We start from the raw sequence: 19,749 nt of genomic DNA, 5'->3' as shown, positions 1-19,749 counted from the left end.
CCAATTGTTACCTCCATGTTACACAGAAGGAAAGTGGAGGAAGACCAAGGAGCTTACTCAAGGTCTCAGCACTAAGCGGCTAAGGAGGGTTGCAGGACAATCATTCACTGTTTTTCTCTCGAAAATCTCTCATGTGTTTCTTGCTCTGTGCATTTTTTATTACTGTGATCCTCATGCTGCGCTGTCACTTGGCTGCTTTCTCGCTGTTTTTTTCTACCCAGACAGTGAGCTAGCTGAGGGCAAGAAACAGATCTCTCTTGTTCATCGAGTTCTCCCCTCCTTCGGGAAGTCTTCACTCACCATCTCAGCCTATGCTGGGTGTGCCTCCTGTGGATCCACAGAGCTTGTTGTGTCTCCCCCATTGCAGCCCTGGCCCCTCTGCCTGTACCTCCCAGGCTAGCCCACTCGGCTGCCACTGTCTGACCACTGGTCTGTCTCCCCACTTGCCAAGGAACCCAGTGAGGGTAGAGTCTGAGGTGCTCTCAGTCCCTCCTATGTCCCAGCATCACCCAGTCCCAGAATTGGGCACAGAAAGATATCAGTCAATATGTGTTTGTTGCATAGATAAACGAGTGTGTTCCACAGTTGCTATCATAGCCCTGTGTTACGGATGAGGATACAGAATCACAGGTAATGTAGGTGATTTGTCCAAGTCAACAACTAGCGAGAAAATAAGCAGGAATTTGGGCAGCTTGAATCCATGGCCTGTGTTCTTATCCAACTATGCCAGATGCCTACCGGTCTGAAAACCAGCTTTCCATGAGGTTATCTTCCTGCTCTTTTCCCCAGACTTGTTCTTTCCTTCTAGAAAGGTTCCGGAGCTCTGGGCATAGGGGAGGAGAGCAAGCAGCAGGGTGGGGAAGGTAAGAGGAGTGGGAAGAAGGGTTTTGAAGAGAGTAGGGTTTTGAGGGGTTTCTCTAGACCCATAGGGGGCAGCCGGAGTCGGCTGTCGGAGGTGCGGGGGCGGAGAAAGGGTGGGGACCAGCCCCGCGGGGGGCGATGCGGTAGCTGCAGCGGCGGCCGCAGGAGTTTCCCACAATGCAGCGCGGCGCGCTGTCCCCGGTGCTGATGCTCAGCGCTGCCCCAGAGCCTCCGCCGCGCCCGCCTCCCGCCCTTTCCCCGCCGGGCCCCAGCCCCCGCCATGGATCGGCTCGGTCCAGTCCTACCCCAGAGGCGTCGGGAGCCCTGGGTGCGGCGCTCGACAGCAGCCTGCGGGCCGCCGTGGCGTTTAAGGCGGAGGGTCAGCGCTGCTACCGGGAGAAGAAGTTCCGGGAAGCCATCGGCAAGTATCATCGAGCGCTACTGCAGCTGAAGGCGGCGCAGGGAGCCCGCCCTGGAGGCCTGCCCGCACCCACCCCCGGGCCCGCCACCAGCCCCGGGCCAGCCCGCCTCAGCGAGGAGCAGCGGCGCCTGGTGGAGAACACAGAGGTGGAATGTTACGACTCTCTCACGGGTACGGCCGTCGGGGAGCGCAGAGGGTGCCTATGTGAGAGGGGCGAGACGTGAGAAGCACTCCTCAAGCCTTGGGGTGGGGGCTGGAGGCTTGAACGGGTTAGGGCTGGGGTCTGTGAGGTGGGAGGAAGAACTAAGAACTTGATCAGGAAGAGGCTTTGGGAGTCTAGGGGACCACAGGGATGGAAGGAGCTGGGATGCAGGAAATGGGCTTTGGGCTGCCACCTGCTAATCTCAGGTGAGAAAAACTTAACCTGGAGGAGCCATTCAAGGACCCATCCTTCACCATCTCTGAGATCGCCCTTAGTACTCTCCCTAACAGACACCTCCCAGCTAAGGAAGCTCCGAGAGCCCCGCTGTGTGTTTTTTGCGCCCTCTAGCGGCGGCGCAGATTGATTCTGTCTTGATTGGTCAGAAGCTTGGCGTTGCCCGGTGGCCGGAGCAAGCCTGTAGGCTGGGCTCCGCCGTCTGAAACGGAAGGGACTGATTCTCCGGAGCCTGAAGGCCAGGCTCCTCGCGATCAGCTGAGGCCTCGGTGTCGACAGGCTGTGAGAGCACCGGTTCTGGTGCTCCCGCAGCCTGCCTCCTGCAGTCGGAGCTGGTAAACTATGAGCGGGTGCGCGAGTACTGCCTCAAGGTGCTGGAGAAGCAGCAGGGCAATTTCAAGGCTACTTACCGCGCCGGCATTGCCTTCTACCACCTGGGCGACTATGCACACGCCTTGCGCTACCTGCAGGAGGCCCGCAGCCGGGAGCCCACAGGTGAGGGGCGGGGTGGGAGCAAGCGAGGGTGGGAGAGAGGAGGAAACAAGGGAAGGAGCATGAAAGCAGAGCGGCTTCAGGGAGTGCTGTACCCCCTACCCCACGCCCACTCTTTACCCATCTACTTACACACACACACACTCATCCACTCACCTGCCAGTTACTCGTGTCCACTCACCTGTCGTTCCTGACATTCACCCAACCACTTCATCTCTTCGGTCATTAACCCACTCTGATACCTTCTGTTTACCTATTCAGTCACTTTCCTGGCCACTTACAACCTCCGCCCCCCGCTTCCCCCCGCCCCCGCAACCCCCCCCCCCCTCCGCCGCGCCTCCATCTCCATTTACCCCTCCCCCCTCAAACTCATTCACCTACTCACTAACCCATTCACACACTCACCTACTCATTCACCTTCCAGAAAATAGCAGGGGGAGGGGTTGGCAGACCTGGAGGCTTGTTCCTTGCCCAGTGGGAGATCGGGGTGTGTGTGTGTGTGTCAGGGTGTGTGTGTGTATCCGCGCGCGCGCGCGCGCACATCGGCTGGAGGAGGCAGAAGACTCAGTTCTGTATTAATAACCAGTGAAGTAGGAGCACAACAGGTGCGTGGCCCAGGATGTGAGGTGAGTTTTCCTCTAAGGGGTTTGGAGAGAACACACTTCCTGCAGTGTCGCTGGAGGGTGAGAAGTGCGACAGGAGTCTCTGAGCTCAGGCGTGCCTGGCTGAGGGCACGGCAGATACGAAAGTATGGAGGTGTGACACGTCCTGCTCTGCCAGCTTGGCTGGGCTTTGTGAGAAGGGCTCTGGCGACACAGGCTGTGTGTGGGAGCCAGTGGAGGATGGGGACCTCCTCATATGAGCCAAGGTGGTGCGGATGTTACCTGCTGCCCCAGGACACACAGATAATGCCCTGCCTGCCTCCCCTGCAGACACCAACGTTCTGCGATACATCCAGCTGACTCAGCTCAAGATGAACCGCTGCAGCCTACAGCGGGAAGACAGTGGGGCCGGGCCTGGGACTCGGGACGTCGTTGGCTGAGGCCAACGTGGGGGAGTGTCCCTCCTCCTCCCCACCCCACCTCACCTCACCGTGTAACTTTCTCTGACTCATGTTCTCTGGTAAAGCACTCATCACTGGTGACCATAACCTCTTTGTGTGGTATTCTTGTGGGGCCTGGGAGGGGACAAGGGCCTAGGCTACAACCCCTGGACTCAGAAATCTAGAGAGGCCTAGGACGGAGCATGGGGGGTGCTGTGCCACTGGGGATGATCTAGGATCTGGGGCTGGGCCAGGGAAAGACACACAGCCAAACGCGGTAGGGGGCAGGGGTTACCTTTAATGCTGCATTTTGTGCCGAATCCCTTATGACGCCCTGTCCCTGAGTACCCCTGCCCACCCTCCCCCCCACCGCAGGGCAGGCACAGGGCCCCACCCCTGGGGTACAAAGGAATAAATTAAGTGTCCTCCCTCCCCCCTTCCCCAATAAATAGTGAGTATCCTGCCCAGGGCCTCCCCTGCCGTGTGGCACGGTGGGCTGGGGCGGGGCCTGGGGCGCTACATTCATGGCTGCCCAGGCGGGCGGCTGCGGGCAGGCCTCAGCGGGAGCCATGGGCCCCGCACAGGGGGACTGTGCTGTCCTGGCTTTGCCCCTCCATGTCCATGTCGAGCAGCGTGGGCTGCATGCTGGGGAGCCCCGGGCTCTCCGGAGTGTCTGGCCTGCTGGGAGGCGAGATGCTGAGCGTCTGGCCGAAGGAGACCAGTTTCCAGGGGTCCAGGCGGGGACGGCTGGAGGCTGGCCGGGGCCTTGGGGCGAAGGTCAGGGTGGTGGGGCGGCCCGGGAACTCGGGGGGCCGACGGCGGGTGGGGAACAGGGCCTGGGGGTCGGGCAGGCGGGGGAAGTCCAGGGGATCTCGAGGGCCTGGTAAGAGAGGATCGGAGGAGGTGAGTGGGGTGGGCCAGACGGTGGTGTTTAAAAGGCAGGAGCATTTACATGAAGATTGGAATTGGACTTCTCTTGACAAAAAAATCTGATTTTCTTGGGCCCGCTGTCCAGCAGGGTTTGGACATCTACCTCGCCACCCCCACCCGCCCCCGACTCCTAACTGCTCACTCGTCTGGGTGCGACTCTGGGCAGCCCTTTATCTCTCAGAGCCTGTCTCCTTGCTAGTACTCCAGACAAAGCCTCATCCCTCCCGCCTCTCCAACCCTGGGCAGGCTCACCAAGACCCAGAGGCACCTTAGGCATGTTGCTGTCTGTGAACGGGGATTTCAGCACCTCGCTACACAGGCCAGGATTAAATACAGTAATTGTAGAACAAGGAGCACAGTGCCTGATAGGAGGTCCTTAGTTCCTTTCTGTTCTAATCGTCTTTGTCCTGCTAATAGAGAACGGGTACCTAACATCTGTTAGCGCTAGTAATCGTTGCCATTAATGTCACCTGCCTGGCCCCTGTAGGCATTAGAGTTGCCACCCCTGCTTCCTCCTGCGTCTCAGTTACCCAGGGATCCACAAAGCCTCTTGAAGCAGTGGGGGCCATGGGGACACTGACTCTCCCCACGCTAAGCAAGAGGACTCCGCTGGGCTGGGACATAGAGCTTTGGCGGGGTCAAGGGAGATGGGCCCTTTTCTGAGCGCTTGGAGCCTCACTCACCAGGGCCGGGGCCCATGGGCTCCGGCGCCCCTCGCTGCCCCAGCGCCCCATCCGACGGCGTCCGCCGGTGTCCGCGGCTCACAGCGCGCGCGGCCGTGACGTGGGTGGGCGTGAGCGACTGCCGGGGGTCCTTCTTGAAGCTCTCCAGCTCCAGGTCCACCAGGGGGTTGGTGCTGGGTTGGGGCGGGGGTGGGGAGGGTGGCGGGGAGGGCGCGGCCGGCGCAGCCTCGTCGCTGTCGGAGCGCAGCAGCGAACGCGTGGAGTTGCAGTCGGACACCGACGACAGTGACACGAGGGTGGCGGAGGGCGCCAGGCCCGGGCCGGGGGCCGCGTCGTCACGGCGGCCGGGAGAGCGCCCGGTCGGGCTCAGGCCCCGCGGGAAGCGGCCGCCACGGGGGAAGAAAAGGCCGTCGAGCCAGCGCCGCTGCTCCTCGCCGTCCGCCGCGCGCGCCTCGGCCACGTCGGCGCCCAGGCCCACGGCGCCCAGCAGCGTGGCGCAGCCCAGCAGGGCGAGCTCGCAGCGCCGCCGGGAGCCGTGCCCGAGCCGGGCGGGCGGCGCGGGCGGACTCGGCTCCCATGGCGCCCGCGCCCCCGGGGAGGGCTGGGCGGGCAGCGGCACCGTGAGGTAGGACGGGGTGGTGTAGGGGGACGGGGGCACGCTGTTGCCTCCGTCCGACTCCGCAAACTCCTCTGCAACCGGGAGAGGGCTGTCACTGGCCTCTGACTCACTTAACTCTGGGCCCAGGGCCTTTCGGCCCATCCCCCCACCCCGGGACTTGGAGGCAAGGAGTTGTCCCCAGTGACCCGCCCCCCCCCCCCCCCCCCCCCCGCCAAGATCACCAAGTCCCACTAAGCGTGGTTCTTGAGCATTTCTCCCCCAAATCCCCCTTCCCTTGGGAATGACCCCCACCTCCCAGGGACCAGCTATCTCCCATTCCAGGAATGCGTCCTACCCTCTGGCCAGTGAAATCCGGCTCCCTCCGCGCAACCCTGGGGAATGGTCACCCCTTGGTCTTGGGTTATGTTCCCCTTTGCCAGGGAATGTCCCTCTCCCTCCCTTTTAAAGGCACCCTCGCCCTCTTACCCATTTCATTGAGGCTGGCAAAGCCTGGGGCGATGGGTGTGTGTTTGGGGGATTTGCCCAGGTTGGGGGCACTTGATGACCACTGTTTGCTTCCTTCTCCCAGGGCCTTCAGCCTGCAGGGGGCACCAAAGATTGGGGGGGTGGGGGCAGTCATAGGCCTCCTGGCTGTCAAGGGCCTAGGAGAGAGGCACAGGGCGTGGGGAGGGGGGGCGCGTGGGGGGGTGGTGCTCCATGCGGCCAGTACCTCTCCTCTCCGCCAGCCCGTTCCTTCTGCAGCGTGGAGCTGGGCCCCCAGGTCCGGCCCTTCTTCTTGCCCCCGACCAGCTCTTCCTTCTTTGGGGGTCCACTGCTGCGGCCCCACGTCCCACCGCCACCACTGCTGCTGCAACTGGTGCTACAGCCACCACCATCCACAGGGGTCACTGGGCCCAGAGAAGCCACTTGGTCACTGGGTCTCAGCCTGTCCCAGTTGATCTCCAGCCTTAATCTCCCCGCCTTCGTCTCCCCCTCCACCTGGAAGCCCAAGGGAGCTGAGATTCTGACTCCAGTCATGACCCTTCCCTGCTATCCATCCTCACATAGCTCCCCCCAGCTATCCTGATGTCCTGGCTTCCTCCGTGTCATCACCGGTCACCCCTCACCGGTTAACTCTTCAGCCATCCCTTCATTCCCAAATGTTCACTAGCACCGTCTATGTGCCAAGCCCTGTGGGAGATGCTGAGAAGACAGCAGTGCTAAGAGTAGACCAGACACCCTGCCCTGGCCCTGGAAGAGTTTACATTTTAGGGGCTGAGGACAAATGATCAACAGGAGTCACCCTAGGTTGTCATCTGGGTCGGGGGCTAGAAGGTGATCAGCAGTGTGGGGCATGGAAAGCTGACAGGGGGCTTGGGGAGTTAGGGATGGTCTGGTGTGTGAGAAGGAGAGATCTGAGCAGAGACTTGAAGGAGGTGAGGGAGGGAGTCAGGGGGACACAAGGCAGAGGGAGGAGCAGATGCCAAGTCCCTGTGGAGTGTTCCGGAACAGTCTGTCGCCTGCAGAGTCGACTGCTCTCTCTCCTCTGTTCCCATCACACGTTGAACATCCTGACCACCATGGTTCAGTCATTATTTGTCTCTGCGTCCTCCCAGAAGAATGACCTCTGGGTACAAAGCAGGTGCCCAAACAGTAGTGTGTGGCAGGGGTGGTGTGTGGGGTGAGGCCAGGGGTGAATGATGGAGCAGAATGGAGTGGGGAAGCTGACCGGGAATCCTTCACCTCCTCAGTGAACCCTGTACCTGCCATGCGGCTGACAGGCCGTCTGCCCCATTCAAGGTCCCTGCCCTGGCCCAGCACCCTCGTCCCACCTGTCTCCCCTCTTGACTCCTGCCCGCCTACAATCCCTACTCCTCACGGCAGTCAGAGGGAAAAGGTCAAGTTGCCTCCATCACTGCCTTGCTCACAGCCCTCCAGAGGCTCCCCCTCAGATGTTAGATAAAATCCAGATTCCTTATCCCTGCTCTTGAGGCCCAGGGCAATCCTCTCCTGCTGAACCCTCGACCATAAACTCACTGCTCTCCCTCCCATTCTTTCTACTTCATCCAAGTTGGCCTTTCCAGCTGATAATCAGCATACTTGTTCCTGCCTCTGGGCTTCCGCCTCTGCTGTTCCCTCTGCCAGGGACACTGTTCCTTCAGATCTCTGCATATGTTACTCCTCCTGACCATGCAGGTCCCTACTTAAACCTCAGCTTCTCTGCAGGCTTTCTTTGTGATTTAAAAATAGGAGCTCTTCTGTTTAGCTCCTTCCCTGATTTCCTTTAGGGTGCGTATCACTACAGGAAATTTCCTGTTCACCAGTTTGTTTACTTGTTGTCTGTTTCCCCCGATGAGAATGAGGGAGGGGAGTCCTTCCTGCCTGCCTGCCACCCTGATGTTGCTCTGGCTTGGTGCCAGGTATGTGCTCAGGGAAGTCTGTTCACTGACTGGTCAGGGCCTTGGGAGATACTCACAGCGAATGGCCCTCAGCCGGGGAATGATGCTGGGGCTTGCGGGTGGGCTGGCCCCATCTGATCCTTTCCGCTTGTCCAGGGTTGGAGAGGCCTGGACTGTGATCTTATGTTCAAAGCCTGCAAAAAGAAAGAGACTTTCCTAAGCACAGGATTCCATGAGTAGCCAAAGAGAAGTTCCCTTTGAAGGAAGATAGAAGGAATGCCACCATTTTATATTCCTTAATGCAGTGGTTCTCAAAGTGTGTTCCCAGACCAGCAGCATCGACGTCAAGTGGAAACCTCTTGGAAATGCAGAATCTTGATGCCCTCCCTGAATCAGGAACTGTGGGGGTGAGGTGCAGCAATCCAACTGCTGTGTAACAGTACCCAAGTGACCTCTGCTGCTCACTCAGGTTTGAGAGCCGCTGCCCCGAGGATCTAGGCTTGAGCGTCCAATATGGCAGCCATTAGCCACACATGGAAAGTAAGCGCTTGAAATGTGGCTTGTGCAACCGAGGAACTGGAGAGTGTTACCTTTAGTTATTTAGTTGTAAGTAATTTAAATTTACTTTTAAAAACAGATACTCAGTTCAGTCATTGGAAACATTTAAGTATGTTTGGAACAACTGTGGTATGTGAATCTGCTCTTTTAACTGTACATTTTATGAAACCTAAATATAGGTCAAGAAATTTTGAGGAAAATTTAGAGCCCAGATTGAGATGCACTAAGAATATAAAATGAACTCAGGCATAAGAATGCCTGAGTGAAGTCGCTTCAGTCATATCTGACTCTGAGACCCCATGGACTGGAGCCCGCCAGGCTCCTCTGTTCATAGGGATTCTCCAAGCAAGAATACTGGAGTGGGTTGCCATGCCCTCCTCCAGGGGATCTTCCCGATCCAGGGAGCAAACCTGAAATGCTTACACCTCCTGCATTGGCAGGCAGGTGAGTTCTTCACAACTAGTGCCGCCTGGCTTCCCTGGTGGCTCAGCTGGTGAAGAACCCGCCTGCAATGTGGAAGACCTGGGTTTGATCCCTGGGTTGGGAAGATCCCCTGGAGAAGGGAAAGGCTACCCATTGCAGTATTCTGGCCTGGAGAATTCTATGGACTGTATAGTCCATGGGGTCGCAAAGAGCTGGACACGACTGAGTGACTTTCACTTTCAGTGCCACCTGGGAAGCCCGTAAGACGCACCCTGGATTTCAAAGATTTAGTGTGGAAAAAAGGTAAAATATCTTATTTAAAATTTTTCTTGTAACGACTACATGTGAATATTGGGCTAAACAAAATACACTGTTAAATTATACACTGTTAAATTATATTAATACAAAGTTAATTTCACCTGTTTTCCCCTTTTCCATATGGCTACTGGAAAATGTAAATGACACACGCAGCCTGCATTATTTCTGTTGGCTGGTGTTATTCTAGGCACTGCTATAGGGCTTGTAACATCTCTTGTAACAGAGAATATCAGCATGAAGTGCCTTCTGACGTTACCTAGAAAGCAGTCTCCCCGCCCCCCCACCCCTCCCCGGCCAAAAAAGAAATCAAACCTGAACTTAAAACTGAGTAAGCCTTGAGATCCAACTCTTAGGTTGAGCCATGTGAAACTTCTGTTTCTGTAGGTCAAAAATGGCTGAACACCAGCAATTTCACATGGTTCAACCTAATACCAATTAACAGGAAATTCAGGGGACAGAGGGACATGTTAAGAGATACCAGGGAGCTGCAAGCAGCAAAATCCAGACTATGGGAAATGCTCTGGCATAAATGAGGCAAGGAGGACAAAGAAGATTTAAAAAGATATTAAACTAATAGCTGGGAGACGAAACTATGAGGAAAAGTAAGGAAGTGATGGCCCTGAAAGTCAAGGCAGGCGTTTACTCTTAGGGAATGGCAGGGGGATTGTTTGGAGGGTGTGTATGCAGGCATCTGGGGTGGCTGTAGGGTCTCTCTGCTCTCCTGGGAGATTCTATTAATGCATTAAGCTATGCAGTTTTTTGTTTTTTTTTGGGGGGGGGGTCATTTTCTGTAGTTGTGATATACTTAGTAATAATAATAAAAAAGGCTTGAAAAGTAAAGAAATAAAAGGAAGAGATGACCCCTGGGTTAGCGCTGCTCCCAGCGGCCTCTCGGGGCTGCTGAAGGGGTGTGGCCGGGTACCGGAGGGCAGGCTGATGTGGCTGCCACCTTCCCGCAGCTTGAGCAGGCGGCTGCGCTTGAAGTTGCCCTTGCGTTTGCGGACCCGGGGCTTCTCCTGGCTCAGCTGGCACATGAGCAGGTGCAGCTCCCGCTCCACGATGTCCATCTCGCGCTCGGCCAGCTCCTGCTCGCGCCGCCGCAGCTGCTCCTCCTGGAAGCGCTGCTCCTGAGCCGCCCGCAGCAGCTCCTCTTCACGGCTCCGGAGCTCCTGCAGAGGAGATGGGCGGCTTGGGGAGAGGGCCGGAGCTACCCTGCCCCCAGGGATGGTCCCGGGGCTGCTGGGCTTGTTTGGTGTCCCGCACAGGCCATCCTGCTGTGGGGCAAATTGGGAGCACGATCCGACTTACTCTTCACTAACCAGGTTGGGGGCCAGGGCAGGAGGCTGTGTTGGCCCAAAGAAAGGGCTGGCTTTTCTTTCTTCTTCTTTTTTTTTTCTCTTTCTCTTTGATTTTTAATTTTTGAAGTTTTCAATTTGGAAAACATCCACAAAAGCATTGGTGCATCCGACGCACTCACCATTCGTCCAACTTCGATAGTTACTTTACAAATCTTTTTTCACGCATTACCTTCCTGCTCCTCTCTTCCTCTCACTTTTGCTGTGGGGTTTTAAAGCCAATTTCTAGACCTCATGCAGTGTCACCTGTAAGTACTTCAGGGTAGGGTGTCTTTTTCTTATCAATCTGCCAACAGGAGACTGTCTTTCCTTAACATGTGAAAAAGGCTCCCTCACCCTGCATGGGACCCGAAGACCCCTGGGCTCACGGAAAGGGACTCTGCCCCATCCATGGTATCAGAACTCAGGGATCTTGCTCCATCCCTCCCACCTCACCCCCGCCTTCACCTTCTCCTTGGTCCGGAGGTCATCAAACATGTGTTGAATCTCCAGCTTCCAGTCTTCCTGCAGCGAGTGAAAAGACTCCAGCGGCATCTGGAACAGGGCTGACTGTTCGATGACTTCAAGTTGCTTCAAGATGCTGCCAAAATCTGGCCGCCCGTGGGGGTCTGGGTCCCAGCATTCTGGGGTTGGGGTGGGAAGGACAGCAGTGGGAGTGGAGATGTCAATGGCCATGCTCTGGGGCATCAGCCTGCTCAGTGGAGGCAGGACTTTAAGGGACTGTGGACAAATAGCTCCCATGGAGCCCGGGGGAAGGAATTCAAAGCCAAGCTTTTGGAAGCGTTTCACTTGGTGAAACTCTGGGGAGAGAAACTCAGGGACCTGTTCCCTGACTGGTGGTAGAATCAAGGGTCAGGGAGGAATCCCAGGGCCAGTGAATCCTAATAGGCTGCCCTCAAGCGCTGTGGGCTTGCCTGGCCAGAACAAAGGTCTGGAGGCCATGGAGCCAACCGGAGGGGAGACTGATCATGGACCCATGGTTCCAGCCCCTTCTCCCTCACTCTTGGGCCCAATGGAATGGATGGGTGTGAAGGGGTGAGGTCTGGGCCTGAGGGCTCCTTGCCACCCCAAGCTGAGCCTACCCTCTCCACGGGGCCCTGGCTCACCCTCCAGTAGGCGGGCAAAGGGCTCGGGGCATGTGGAGGGAATGGGCAGAGTCAGCTTGTTCATAGCCACGCCATATGCCACGGCCAAGGCGTCGATTTCACGGTAGGGGACCTCACCCGTCAGCAGCTCCCAGAGCAGTACCCCGAAGCTGCAGGTGGGGGAGAGGGAGGGGTGACGCCAGAGCCCACCCTCATCCTCACCCACACCCCAGCCCTGCTTCCAGTCCCGTGGTGAGCCTCCCTCCCCCCAGCACCCAGCCCCGGCCAGTGAGGCCACAAGAACTGCCTTTGACCGTCACAGCCTGATCTCAAACAGATGTGGTGGGGTTGGTCCTCTGGTGTCTCTCCTTTGCTCTGTCCCCCTTTCCTCTCCTCTGCCTGAAAACCTTCGGTGGGTTCCTTGTGCCCACTGGGCAAATCCACCCTGATCTTGCTGACCCTGCAGCTTCCCCCTCTAAACACTCTTGGCCCCTGTACCAACCCCGGTTGCATCTCGCAGCCATGCTAAACAGTTGAACAAATCCTATTTTTCCTAACCTCTGGCCTTTGCACACATTGTTCCCTTGGTTGAGAACACCCTTCCCCTTTGCCTAACTGTCCTTTAAGTCACAACTCAGGTGCCCTCTCTAACCAGGAAGGCTTCCTTGATTCCACAGCCTCCAAATCTGGGTCGGAGGCCCCTTCACTACATTTCCATTGAACCCTCTGCACTTACCTCTAAATACAAGTTAACACTGTTTAACATTTACAGAGCACTCACTCCAGGCCAGCATTACTCAAGTCCTGTAAGGCAGAAGGCACTGGGTATGATCCCTATTTTATCCAGTGAGTGGGTGCAGGCTCAGAGAGGTTAAGTTGTTTGCCCAAGGTCACAGAGCTTGTAAGCGGTGGAGCCCCGCTGCACTCGGGCCCTCCTGAAGCCCGCAGCAGCCCTGGCGGCTACACCTTCCAGAGCACGCATCACTGTGCCACTGCCACCTGCAAACTCATCTTCTCCAGTAAACCACGCTCCTTCTGGTCCTCACCGGTGTTTTACGTACTGCCTAACACGGAGCGGATCCCCACGCTCCCCCATATCCAGGCATGCATTCATTCACCGTACACTTATTAAACATCTGCTGTGTGCTAGGCACTGTTCCGGGTACTGGAATAAGATAGACACAGCCCCTGCCCTCATATAGCTCACAGCCTCTCCTTTCTCAGTGACAGCTCTGGTAAATTTGAGCTGGAGGAATGCTGCCTGGGATAATTTTCCATCCTCCTTTGCATCAAAGTATGCCCATATGGCAAGGGTTCTGGCCAGTGGGATATGAACTGTGCAGCGTGCAACTAATTTCCAAAAAGTCTCCTTAAAGGGAAGGGGTCCCCTTTCCTCTTTGCTCCGTCCTACTGGTTGGAATACAGACAATAAAAGCTGGCCATCCTGGACCATGAAGTAGCCTTGGGAATGGAGGCCATACAAGGTGGAGGAAGATAACAGTGGGTTGTAAGTGTGGGTAGCCAGACCCAACCCCCTCTACCTCTTCTACATCTCTGGAAACCTGTGGGGATGTTGTGATTGCCCAACGTGAATGACATCCCCATTAAAACCCTAAAATAGGACTCTGAATTCCTAATATTACATCAGTCCTGGGCTTTTACATGAGCGCAAAAGCACCCGTATTATTTTTATTTTGGGTTTTCTGTTGTCACTGAAATATGGCTTCTATAAATGTTTGGGATCATAAATGAATGCCTTATGTGAAGCAAGACTAAACATCCCCCCAAGGGCTGCGCTGCTCTAGTTGAGACTTCCTGTCTGATCTCTCTGCCCCAGGACCATGACTTTGCTGCTTGGTCCATCTGGAGCCTCAGCTGGGGACTGACCTGGGTTTGGCTTCCTCCCAAGAGAAGGCTGAGTTTCTGCTGTCACCAGGTCCTGCAGGTGACAAACAGCCGCCTCCCTGGCCTCCTGCCCCCACTCCTGTCCCCTGAAGTCCATCAGCCGAGGGAGCCTTTGTGATGCTCCATCAGATAGTGTCATTCACAAATGCCTCCAGTGGCTTTCCAGTGCACTTGGAATAAACCTGGAGTCTGCTCCCTTCTCTGTGGAGCCCTCGGCTCTCTCTCCCCTCCGTCATTTCCCACGACTTTCCTCCCTGCCTGCTCTGCTCCAGCCATGTGTCCTTTTCTGGAGCACGTCCTGCTTGTTCTCACCTCAGTATTTCCTTTGTGGCAGCTGCTCCCCCTGCCTGGGAAGCTTCTTCCCCTAAACTCTGCATGACTGGCTCCTTCTCGTCATCCAGAACCGGGCTCAAGTGCCATTTCTCATAAAAACCTTCCCCAAAGTCATTGCCAGACCACAGAGTGCTTTTCAGTTAGTTTCTTAGCTCGTAATACTGTCTAGTCCTTTATCTGGTGGGTTAACTTATTATTAACTTATTATCTTTTAAAAATTATTTTACAATTTTCTTAACTTAAAAACAGCCTTTTCAGCTTCACATGTATGTATGTGAAAGTGAAGTGAAAGTTGCTCAGTCGTGTCTGACTCTTTGTGACCCTTTGGACTGCAGCCAGCCAGGCTCCTCAGTCCATGGGATTCTCCAGGCAAGAATACTGGAGTGGGTTGCCATGCCCTCCTCCAGGGGCTCTTCCCAACCCAGGGATTGAACCCATGTCTTCTGTGTCTCCTGCATTGCAAGGCATTCTTTACCCACTGAACCATTAGGGAAGCCCGTGTATGTATGTATTATTCCTGTGGGCAGGAACTGGGTCTGTTTTTATATGCTGCTGTATCCCCTGAGCCCAGGGCAGTTGGATGAATGATGAATGGTTACCTATAAAGGTCTCAGTTTCCTGTCTCAGGAGTAGGGGCCATGTCATGGACGGGGTTTTGAGGGTCTTTGGTACTGACAGCCTATCTTTATACCACTTCTGCTAGCAGAGCAGGCACCTGCTTTGGTGCTCATCTGCTGGTCTGACCTTGCTGGCCGCCCCTGGACCCAGATCCCAGCTCCCAGTGGCTGTGGCAGCCGGTCCCTCCCACTCTGCCCTTCTCCCCCTTCCTCCCTCCTCCACGCCCAGGAGGCCTCCCCCCTCCCCGCCCCCAGCATCAGCACCTCCAGACGTCACTGCTTTTGGAGAAGAGGGAGAGACGGATAACCTCTGGGGCCATCCAGGCGTATGTCCCCGCAGCGCTCATTTTGGTGGTCTTGTGCCACTCGCGGGCGAGGCCAAAGTCCGTGATCTTGAGCACCGTGTCTGCGAGGTTGTGGTTCTCTATGGCCTCCAGGATAAGGACTGCAGGGTGGAAAGAAAGGGGGGTCATCCTGGATCTGCTTGGCTGCAGTCCTGCATCCTACCCCCACCTCACCTGGAATCTCCTATTTGTTCTCTCCCTGTCACCGTGGGTCACCCCCTTCTGCAGTAGCTCCTTTCCAGGCCAGAAGACCATGAACCCTCTCCCCCTGGTCTAATTGCTGCCTTAGCCTCCCACCAAGGGTTGGGGAGCTTCTCCTGAGTTCACTGGCCTCCTGAGTCTAACCTGGGCTCCCAGGAGTTCAGTGAAAGGTTTGATGGCCATGGCCTTGGTTCTCCTTGGTCTACGTCTCAGATTCCCAATCACCCCAAAAGTGGCAACTGCAGACATGAGCGGGAGGGGACGGTTTTCCTCCCCATTTTGTCACCTGCTATGGGGCCTCCGTGGCCCCAGTTCTACTCTTTTTTTCGTCACACTCTTTGCCATGTGACTTTGAAGTTCTTTCCACTAAAGAGGCAGCATGTATCTCCCCATCCTTTACTTTGGGTTGGCTGTATGACTCAACTTGTCTGATAAAATGAGGCAGAAGAGACAGAATGCCAGTCCCAAGCCCCGGCCTCTCATATCTACTTGCCCTCTTGCCCTTCCGCCATCACCACGACAACATGCCTTGGCTAGCCTGCTGGTCCAAGGAAGAGGAGCCCCACCTAAATCAGTTGACCTCCAGCAGGCCTGCAAAATGCATGAGGAGTAACGAAGGACACTGAGTTTTAAGACACCAAGTTTGCCGGTGTGTGTGTGTGTGAGGATGGCTTGTTACACAGCAGTATTATAACAAAATCTGACTGACTGATCTATCCCCCAAGCATATGGAATGGTTCCAGCTTACTTGCTGCCTAGAGTGATTACTAACAACAGTAACAATCACGGCCAGTGTTTATCAGGAGCCAATTATATGGCAGGTACAGGGCTGAACCCTTTAGCAAATTAACTAGCAAGCAACCCATTTTATTGACAAGAAAACTGAGGCTTTGGCATGTGACTCTACCTTCTAGAAGTCTTCCCTTCTCAAGTCACCAACTCCTGTTTGTGGTGTGACCCTGTGACACAGGGAACACCCCATGATCTTACACTTTATTTCTCCCATGCTGGGCCTAATTCAATTCACTTATACACACACACACACACACACACACACACACACACGTATATATGTATATACAACACACATATATATACTATACAGCCCATGGAATTCTCCAGGTCAGAATACTGGAGTGGGTAGCCATTCCTTTCTCCAGGGGATCTTCCCAACCCAGGGACTGAACCCAGGTCTCCCACATTGCAGTCGGATTCTTTACCAGCTGAGCCACAAGGGAAGCCCATGTTACATATACGTTATATATATATAACATAATTATATACATATATAATTATGTTGCCCCTGCTTAAGACCCTCTAATGGCTTCTATCAAAGTCTTCACCGTAGCCCCTCAAGACTGACGTGATCTGGCCCTTCTACTTTTACGACCTCATCTCCTTCTTCTGCCTGACTCCTGCTCTTCCAGGCACCTTAGGACCTTTGCCCTGCCCAGGTCTTCATAAAGCTGGGTCCTATGGGTTCAGGTCTCTGCTCAAATGTTGCCTTCCTGGACCATCTGATCTAAAGAGCTCCTTCTGCCCCATTCTTAACCTGCTTTATTTCCTTCAGAGCCCTTGATACTCTGAAATTTTGTTATCTATCTATTTAAACATCAACCATCTATTTCTGTCCACTAGAATATAACTTCCATAAGTGTGTGTGTGGGGTAATCTTATCTTGTTCACTTCTGTAATCCCCAGAGCCCAGGACAGTGCCTACACTTAATTCTGCTTCAGAATTATTAGCTGAATGAACCAATGAATGAATGACATCAGATGAGGAGTTCCTCAGGGGAGGCTAAACGGGGGAAGCTGTGCTGTGGAGGCCCTGTTCCCTCTGTCTCAGGCATGCATCAGTCCCAGTGCCCAACCAGGAAGCCAGGCTAAGGGCCCCACTGACCCCTTGTCCAAGTGGCATTGGCTACAGAAAAATTGGGGTCCATGGGAGCATGTCCTTGCACCCCACCTGCAGGCTGTGAATCAGGAGGGGTGGGGGGAAGGACTGAGAAGGGACCCCGGGCTTCAAGAGGAGTGTGTTGGCAGTCCTGCCTCCATTTACCCAGAATTTCAGAGTTAGAGCGTGAGAGTCAAAGAGGATGGGGGCTGTCTGTCTGTCTTGCTCAATTCCCCGGCCCTGGCGCAGGACTGGTCACACCCTGGGCACATGGTAGCTGTCTGTTGGGTGAATGCCAGACCTAACAAGTGACGAAGACCCCACCCCTCTACTCCAGGGGCTCGCAGAAAAATAGTGCGGTGGAGTCAAACATTTCAAGATGTAGAATTGACATGAATCAGAAATAGATGAGACGTGAGGGTTGAGGGCAAAGAGAAAACCCTCCCATATTATGTGAGGGCAGGGAACACGTTGGCCTCACTCACAATGGACCTCTTTTTCTTAGTATATGATCTGATCCAGTAAATACCAGACGGCAGAATAAACAAATCAACGCAGACAAGAAAGGGAGTGACATGGGGCAGACGAAGGATGGGAGAGCCAGAAAGGTAGGATTTTTCTTTCCCGGCTGTGTCCTAACAGTCAGGACAGGGTCTGGTACCCAACAGGTGCTCAGGAAATATCCAGGAAATGAACGAAACCCCTAGATGGTGAGTGCCAGAAGGGCAGAAACCATGGCTCTTTTGGTCCCTGTTGGGCTTCAACATAATAGCTACTCAGTCAATATTAACTGACATCATGAGAAGCTGGTTGATCTAGATGTAAGTTCTGGGGAACCTTCCCTTCCATCTGGCCCCAGTTCTCCTTCAAGCAACCAATCAACTTTTGAGAGTCTTATGATAGGTCAGGCAGCCTGGAAGCTTTTACATAAGCTACATCCCTTTTCTTCCTTCTCCTCCTCTTTCCCAGTTTGTCTTGGCTAGCTGGGACAGAGGCCCAGGAGGACACCAGGAAGTGGTTCTCAACTGAGGGCTATTTTGCCCTACAGAGGACATTTGGCAATGTCTGAAAACGTTTTTGGTTCTCCTAACTGGGGGGTGGGGAATGCTAATGGCATCTAGTGGGTAGAGGCCAAGGATGCTACTCCATAACTTACAGCACCCAGGTCAGCCCCTCTGCAACCCTCCGGTGCAAATGTCCATAGCACTGAGGCTGAGAACCCCTGACTCTGGCCAGGCTCTTTCTGCCTCTGCCTGGTGGACTGTGGTAGCGCTGGACGGTAAGGGCCACGAGGGCAGGCACTGTACCTGTCCTGTTCACAGCAGGGAACACAGGGCCTGTCACAGTGTTCATGGATACATGTTTACAGAGCTACTGTGACTGTAGTCTTCAACCTTTCTGGGCTTCCTTTTCCTCCCTTAATGGGACAAGGACTGTCTCACCCAGCCCTGAAGGTATACTGCTGCCCCCTCTTGCCCCAGCCAAGATTTTCTGGTGTCCCCCTCCCGCCACCAAGGCTTGGCCTCACAAAGTTCAATGGAAGCAAGTTTTTGGAGGAGGACACCACTTACTGTTGATGGACTTGAGGTCCCGGTGGATGATGGGCACAGGGGCATCATTGTGTAGGTAGTTCATGCCCCGGGCCACCTGCACAGCCCAGTTGACCAGCACGTGAGGGGGCACCCGGCGCCCTGCCAGCACCCTGCTCAGGGCGCCCCCTCTGGCATACTCCATCACCAGGCAGAGGTGTGGGGGGCTGAGGCAGGCGCCCCTGAGGGCAATGATGTTGGGGTGCTGCAGGGCTCCGAAGAGTCGGGCCTCCTGGCGCACCTGCTCTGCTGTCACTGCCGGGTCCCGTTCAGGGTCCAGCCGGGCGGCCTTGACGGCCACCTCCTCGCCTCGCCACAGGGCCCGATAGACCTTGCCAAAGCCCCCTACGCCGATGATCTCCTCTAGCTGCAGCTCGTGGAAGGGGATCTCCTGGGGCAGCTGGAGGCCGGCGGGCGCGGCGGGGGTGCCGAGGGCCACGTAGTTGCTGGGGAAGACGCCCACACGACCGCTGGGTAGCTGCCCGGTCCACCAGCCCTCGTCGCCCGACACGGCACAGTCCTGGGAAAGCACCTGGACGCGGTCACCCCTCCGCAGGGTCAGCTCCTCTTCGCCCGCCGCCTCGTAGTCGAACACTGCGGTCCAGACGGGCCCCGCGGGGGTCGTGCCCCACTCCTTGGCCGCCCCCCACTCCTCCTCCTCCATGGGGGAGGGGCCGGGGGCTGCGGGAGGCCGCTTCACACAGGCTGCCCGCGGGATGCAGAGGGCGGGCCCCGGCGGCCAGGATGGGGGGCAGTCCCTGCGGATTCTAGGGGACTCCTGGGCGCCATGGCTAGGGGGCCCTCCACAGGAGCAAGAAAAAGCCTCTTTAAAAGGGCAGGGTCGTGCCCCCTGATTCAGCTGTCCAGGCAGGGTGGGGTGGGGGAAGGGCAGCGGGTTCACCTGTCCCCCCTAAACGTCAGGGCGCTAAGAAGGCCTGGCCGCTCAGCTGCCGAATTCCTGCCGGGGTCCGCCGGTGGGGGACGAGGGTGAGGGAAGCAGGCAGCCCCCTTCCCCGCGCCTCTCACCCCGCGCAGCTCCACCGGCGGCCCCCGGCTCCGCATCCCGGGCCACAACCTCCGGGCGGGGCGGGGCTGGCGGGGCTCCGGGGGCGCCCGCCCCAGGACGGGGTGGCGCGCCCCTCGGCCTCCTCACGCGCGGGGCGGCCGGGCGGCCCCCATCCTCAGCACCGGCCTCCCGGTTGGCCCCAGCCCCTGCCCCCGCCCGCGCCGCTTCCCGGGGCCGCCGGCGGTGCCTGAGTGACGTG

At 56.2% G+C, this 19,749-nt stretch overlaps 2 protein-coding genes across 2 annotated transcripts; one reads left to right on the top strand and one right to left on the bottom strand.

Moving 5' to 3' along the window:
- The first annotated feature begins 986 nt into the window (after nt 1-986).
- Nucleotides 987-3,360, top strand: TTC9B (tetratricopeptide repeat domain 9B). Its single transcript, XM_070771038.1, has 3 exons — nt 987-1,453; nt 2,031-2,213; nt 3,143-3,360. Exons 1-3 carry the CDS (start codon nt 1,039-1,041, stop codon nt 3,250-3,252), a joined length of 708 nt encoding a protein of 235 aa, XP_070627139.1. The 5' UTR covers nt 987-1,038; the 3' UTR covers nt 3,253-3,360.
- Nucleotides 3,361-3,530: 170 nt separating this feature from the next.
- On the bottom strand, nt 3,531-19,608 carry MAP3K10 (mitogen-activated protein kinase kinase kinase 10). The gene is made up of 10 exons (XM_070771034.1): nt 18,467-19,608; nt 14,721-14,901; nt 11,623-11,771; nt 10,964-11,139; nt 10,084-10,330; nt 7,940-8,056; nt 6,194-6,371; nt 5,950-6,062; nt 4,866-5,555; nt 3,531-4,132 (listed from the first exon to the last, which is right to left on the bottom strand). The coding sequence occupies exons 1-10, from the start codon at nt 19,146-19,148 to the stop codon at nt 3,810-3,812; spliced, it is 2,856 nt and encodes a 951-aa protein (XP_070627135.1). The 5' UTR covers nt 19,149-19,608; the 3' UTR covers nt 3,531-3,809.
- Nucleotides 19,609-19,749: the final 141 nt, after the last annotated feature.

This window comes from Bos indicus, chromosome 18, assembly GCF_029378745.1.
Source record: "Bos indicus isolate NIAB-ARS_2022 breed Sahiwal x Tharparkar chromosome 18, NIAB-ARS_B.indTharparkar_mat_pri_1.0, whole genome shotgun sequence".
Lineage (NCBI taxonomy): Eukaryota > Metazoa > Chordata > Mammalia > Artiodactyla > Bovidae > Bos > Bos indicus.
The sequence above is the reverse complement of the archived record's forward strand: the minus strand, read 5'-3'. Positions and strand labels throughout refer to the sequence as shown.

Coding starts and splice junctions, on each gene's coding strand:
- MAP3K10 (XM_070771034.1), bottom strand. CDS start 19,148: ATGGAGGAGGAGGAGTGGGGGGCGGCCAAGGAGTGGGGCACGACCCCC. Junction 14,902..18,466: donor GGACCTCAAGTCCATCAACA/GTAAGTGGTGTC, acceptor TCCACCCTGCAG/TCCTTATCCTGGAGGCCATA. Junction 6,063..6,193: donor CGGGCTGGCGGAGAGGAGAG/GTACTGGCCGCA, acceptor TGCCCCCTGCAG/GCTGAAGGCCCTGGGAGAAG.
- TTC9B (XM_070771038.1), top strand. CDS start 1,039: ATGCAGCGCGGCGCGCTGTCCCCGGTGCTGATGCTCAGCGCTGCCCCA. Junction 1,454..2,030: donor ATGTTACGACTCTCTCACGG/GTACGGCCGTCG, acceptor GTGCTCCCGCAG/CCTGCCTCCTGCAGTCGGAG. Junction 2,214..3,142: donor CCGCAGCCGGGAGCCCACAG/GTGAGGGGCGGG, acceptor CCTCCCCTGCAG/ACACCAACGTTCTGCGATAC.